This window comes from Bidens hawaiensis, unplaced genomic scaffold (genome assembly GCF_021521415.1).
Source record: "Bidens hawaiensis isolate Kalapana, Puna unplaced genomic scaffold, B.hawaiensis_p1.1 tig00046369_1, whole genome shotgun sequence".
Classification (NCBI taxonomy): Eukaryota; Viridiplantae; Streptophyta; class Magnoliopsida; order Asterales; family Asteraceae; genus Bidens; species Bidens hawaiensis.
The window spans coordinates 9223-15216 of record NW_027498285.1 but is presented as its reverse complement, the minus strand read 5'-3'; the positions used below and the strand labels follow the sequence as shown (position 1 = coordinate 15216).

The window sequence follows — 5994 nt, the reverse complement described above, 5'->3', positions numbered from 1 at the left end:
ATATTAACTATTACTTTTTTTGAACGACCAATTTACTTTTTTTTGAATGGCAAATTGGCTATTTCTTAAACTCCTAAACACCTATATATATATATATATATATATAACACCACCACAGCCCAGGTTCGATCCTGGGCATCCACCAAAGAAGGGAATCCCTCCTACCACTAGACCAATTTATTAAAACACAACGGGAGTAGCAAGCACTTAGCCCCAAGAGTACAAATTACAAATTTACAAGTTACAACAAATTATTAGTTGCATCAATCTACCTGTTTAAAACTTATTCCACGTTTTGTTTATCAAGTACATAAAAAATATAATTTTTTTATGGATAATCCTAAAAACGATTTCCGTGATGAAATTTTGAAAAACGTAGTCAAAGGGCATTGTAGGCGGTCAAAAAAGGATTTTTAAAAAATCATTAAATATCTTTTGTTGAATTTACAGCAGCCCACATGCCTCCCATTCTTTCACACTGACCACTACCCTAAAAGGGACCATTCTAAGTATCTGCCCGTTAATCTATAAATAATATTAAAACATTTTATTTCATTTTAATTTATTTTATTTTTTCTCCTCTAAAATTATACATATAACTTTTAATTTATTTACCATAACTATCGGCTTTATGCCTTTACCCTCTTTAGTTTTATTGCACTAGAATATTATAAGAATAAATAAAAAAAAATACTTTTCTATATGTAACAAAATGAACAAAAGTAATTGTTATTATGCCACGCTAAAATTCATTTGTACCATATCCTTCCTGATATATATATGGTTTGGATCAAATACAAATGAAATTAACGAGCTAAACGTGAGAATCAAGTAGAGTAATTATAAATGCAAGTATTACATTAACATTCCCCTATATTCATCCCGATATATATAAATATAACTGTTAAAAAGGTATTTTATATGTGTATAATTTTGAATATAATTTGGTTTTGCTTCAATTGGTTTCAACTTTCAAATTCAGTTCAAAATTTTCAGATGACCAGAATAACTCTTAACACTAGCAAAAATTTCCAAACTAGATATTATATAGAAATTTAAGTCAAGCAAAACCACAAACTACCAGACCAGACTAGTTACACACTATTTCATGACCAGCCACAACAGCTGTTAGGAGACGATGGCGGAATGCGGCCTGTTTGTCGGATGTATTCCGCCTGTGCAGCCGCCCGTGCTGCCTGCTTACTTCTCTGGGCTTCCGCCGCCGCCATTTTTTTCTCTGATTTCTGCCTTGCCAATGCAATCTTTTTCAACATCTTTGCTTGTGCATGAGCTCTCCTTTGTTCAATTTCAGCCTGAACATAAATAAATACCAACTACTTTATGAGTACAATTTTACCTTCCACTATGCAAAAGTTAACTTAGTAACTTATGATCTTAACAACTGTTTCGGTTTCTTGTATGGGTTCTGTTCAGTTTTACCAGTTTGGTTGAAATTTTTGGGCCAAAAAAAAAATGGTCCAAAACAATGAATTCAGGCCTAATTCTTTTTGAAAATTGATCATTAAGTGATTATTATACATTTGGGCTATTTATTAAATTTTTATAAATTACTTAACATTCAAAATTGAAAATGAAAGTTCATAAATTTGGTTCGTTTCTGGGTTTTAGTTACATGCAAAATGAAACCAAACCAAAAAAATTCGATTTTTAGGAAAACATAAAACCAAACTATCGATTTTTGTTTGGGTTCGGCTGTTTCGATTTTTTCAGTTACAGATCAGGTTTGCCAACCCATGATACCATTTAAACAAGAAAATCACTAATCAAATTTACCTCTATTCTTCTCATTTCAGCTTCAAGTTTGGCCTTCTGTTGACTCTCCCATGCTTGAATTTTGATCTCTTCACGTACAAAGCTAAACACAACAATTCAACCACAGTTAAACGAGACAAATCTAAAAAAAATTACTAAAAATGAACAAATAAATACCTTGCATTGTGCTTAGATTTCTCAGCATCCTCCCACGCAGCAGCCCGTTTCTCAAATTCAATCCTCAAAGACTCTTCAGCCGCGTTCTCTTTCTCACGTTCAACATGCGATGTTTTCTTTTCGGTATCTTCTTTACTAGCCCAAGCAGCAATGTTCATCTTCCCGAGCTGCATCCCAAGGTGTAAGATCTCTTTTCGGGTCCTAAGTTTGACTTCTTGATCAGTCAACTCTTTTGGGTTGACCGAGCAGTCACTAACCGTGTGTTGTACAGGTGTGGTTGTTGGTCCACCTCTAGGTGTAGATGGAATTGAAGAATTTGGACTACGAAGTGGCGTTGTGGACCCCACGGGTGTCGATGTCATTGACGGTTCTTGACTTGGGATCGGAGTCATTTCGGTCCCCATGTCGCGCATTGAAACAGCTCTAACTTCGTGACAACCTATTTTATAATCAATACTTGTTAGATATATTTATTCATGATTCATGCAAAAAACATAAACTAGTATTGTAACAATATATTTCTTCAATCACTAATTATTAGTTTATTACCTGTTTTATCCTCATGTTACATTTATATTTTCCAAATTTATGTAAAAACATTAGCATTGTAACAATATAGTTTTCTTTAAACACATTTAGCAAGCTAATTATCACCTGTTTTATCCACAAGGTAGATATATTTTCCAAGATTTATGCAAAATCATAAATTAGCATTGAAACAATAGAGTTTAAATCATATTTAACAAGCTAACTATTACCTGTTTTATCCTCATTTGAACCTTCGCCACACGATGAATCCCTGGTGTCAATTTCTTTTAGATCTTTACTTTCAAGACATGTATCGGTTGGCTCGCTCGCTTCATTTGTTTGACCGGAAACGGGGTGTGGATTAGAGGGTGTAAACGAAAACTTGTCTGGGCCCGTTTGTAACATGGGTTGACTAAAGTCAACCCGTTTAATGGAAGGCTCAGAAGAACCTTTACTCACATTTACAGTCCCTCCCCGGTTAACTCGGTTTTGCATAGTGTGTTTTGGATTATGAGTCTGAATAATTTGCTTATTCATTATCCACTTTTCAGCATCATTCCATTTTGAAGACATGGGTCTCAACAAGGATCTTGAAATGGCATTATGCGTTAATCTCTCGGCTTTATGAAACTCGAAGCTGGATGAGCTGGCATTGCTATCATAATCAAGATTATCATCTTCTAATGATCTTACTGGATGAACCGAACTTGAATTACCACTATCCGTTTTTTGAAACTGGTGCGGTTTCACACGACTTTCTTTATTATCGAATGTTACAGATGAAATCCCCATGCTAGAAACTGCAGTTTCAGGCCCACAAATGCATATTTATGATTCAAAAACTTATTAAGCATATGTCAATGTCATTGTTGTTTAAAAACAGTAGGAATTTGCATTCATGGAAAGCTTATCTTTGGCTTGTAAAATACACTTTACTAAAAGGTAAAGATGATGATGACATCAATCCAAGATGGTCCACATTGTTATGGAGTGTTTGGATACACTTTTTAACATTACAAAAACTATAATTAGTTAACACTCAAATTTCTATAATTTCAAAGTTTAAAGCTAACAATTAAGTAAAAGATTAACTGTTTAAAGACAAATTTGAACTGCATACCTTCATCATCGAAAACTCCAGAGTTTGAAGATAACAAGCTGCTGTTAACAAACTCGGCATCTTCGAGTTTAGCAGAAGATGTTCTTGCTGAATTGTTTTTTGATCCTCCATCTTTCTTCCTCTGGCCCATCAATTTCATTCTCAATTTACTTGGAGATATTATCCCAACCTACAATTCAATTAAACCAGCAATAAATCAATAACAAAATGAACACATTATGAACTTCAAATCACAAACTAACCGGACTACAATAAGAGAATTCTTTTAAAGATTTTCAAATCTTCAATTGCTTGAATCAATTTTTGATCGAGCATTGTTTACAGAATATACGGCTGTAAACGAGTCGAGCCAGCATGAGTTCGAGCTCGAAATTAAACAAGGCAGCTCGGCTCAGCTGGAACTCGAGCTTGAAGTTAAACAAGCCTAAGAGCGAGCCAACGAGACGAGCTTGGCTTGATCTCGGTTCGGTTACAAAAATGAGCCTGCTTGGCTCATGTTCATGTTGTTTCAAATCAAGTTTTTTTAGCTAGCTTTATTCGAGCTTTTATCAAGTGAGCTATGAGCCACAGCCACGACCAAACACAATTGGTATCGGTACCGGTATTTGTTTTTTCAATGGTACCGGTACCAGTACTGAACCGAAAAAATCGGTATAGCACTCGGTATAAGGTTTTACTTGTTTTCCGTATCGGTATTTTTTGGCACTGTACCGATCTCATCCCATTATGAGCTACAAATCACAAAGTAACTAACCGGATTAAAATAAGCAAAACCGATAAACGATCTACAAATAATCAATTAACCGGATCAAATTACCAGAAGAAGAAAGATGAACATATGAAATTTCAAACGAGTTAAACCTGATCTGAATCAAATAATCCATAACACAATTGAACAAATGCAATACGAGCTTCAAATGACAAACAGAATAATAATAAGCCTTCAATCTGTAATTGAATCTGATATGTTGTATGGCGATTGATTGAATGCGTGTATAATATAATATATGATGAACAGAAACAGAGGCTACTGATTCCATGGACTGACTGACTAACTGGTGAAATTATTTGTTTGAGTGGAATTGAGAAGAGTAAGTAAGTACCTGAAGCTTGTGATTATGAATCCTTTCGTACTCCATTAGTAAATAAAAATCAACAGTACAGAGGAATGAGATAAAATGAAATAATTTGGTCTGAAATTTTGAAGCTGGTGGTGAAATGAAGGAAATGAGAAGAAAGCTTACACACAGAAATAGACTCCCAATTATTATTATTACAAGGATATTGGATTTTAATAATCCCAACTTTCACCTTTTGGTCGGTGGTTAGCCCACTTCAAATGTAATTTCTAGCAATCCCAACTTTCAATATATTTTCCTACAACAATCCCCCGTTAAAAGAACTTTAACACTGTTAGTGTTTGCTGAGCTGGACGGATGACGTGTAATGTGGACCCGCTGATGTGTAAATATATTATATTTATCATTTTATTTAACATCTGGAAACACACAACCCTTTTAACACCTCAACATAAACATTGACGATCGATCACTGAACCCTAATCTCTATCCCTCTCAAGCTTCAATTAGAAACCCTAAAACTTAAAGCCATTGACTGAACCATTTGAATCAATGAATCGACCGAAGAAATGAACTCATCTTCTACATCATCGTTTTCTACATTTAAAGGCAATAGAAACCCTAAAATCTTCAAAGTAGATTTGGGTGGAAATGTCTATTGCAATCACGATATTTGAAGATATGAAGATGCAAAATTTGAAGTTGGAAAAGATGATATTGCAAGAAGAGAACAAAAAATTGGGAGAGCATTTACTAAAAACAAAGTCCAACAGGATGGATCAATATGTTTTAGGTTTAGTAATTGTTGTTTTGGTAATAGGGTGGTTATTTTAGTGAGAGCTATGGTTAATGAATTTTTTTTGTTATTAATGTATGGTTGTTCAAATTGCTGTACTAAAACTATGGTTATTAATTAAATTTTCGTTGAATCTTTTGTTGCTTGAATTGTTGCAAAGAACTTAGATTAATACAAATTTAATGATGTTAAAAAGAATTTTATCACTTATTCTAAAGTTTGAACATCTGAGAATCCAACTTTTGAACATCATATTCAAATGACTTTTTGAGCCATGGGTGCTGCACTGATTACCTGGCCCATTTGTGTAGATAGAAACTCATTCCCTTATCATTTGTGTAGATTAACAAAATTCCCTTGAATACATGTATTCTTTTATTTGAGATTTTGACAAAATCTTGAATATCGTGTGCAGTCCCTATAGTGACTAAAAAACACAGATGACCAGGCCCGTTTAATTAAAAACGGAAAAAAGTGCGACGAATAATAATAACCAATGCTTTATGGCTGCTAACCGACGG

The 5994-nt window shown here is 34.1% G+C and overlaps 1 protein-coding gene across 1 annotated transcript; it reads right to left on the bottom strand.

The window, feature by feature from the left end:
* Window positions 1-1038: 1038 nt before the first annotated feature.
* Window positions 1039-4737, bottom strand: LOC143596422 (uncharacterized). The gene is made up of 6 exons (XM_077075210.1): window positions 4702-4737; window positions 3599-3767; window positions 2709-3278; window positions 1951-2389; window positions 1795-1876; window positions 1039-1313 (listed from the first exon to the last, which is right to left on the bottom strand). Exons 1-6 carry the CDS (start codon window positions 4735-4737, stop codon window positions 1107-1109), a joined length of 1503 nt encoding a protein of 500 aa, XP_076931325.1. The 3' UTR covers window positions 1039-1106.
* Window positions 4738-5994: the final 1257 nt, after the last annotated feature.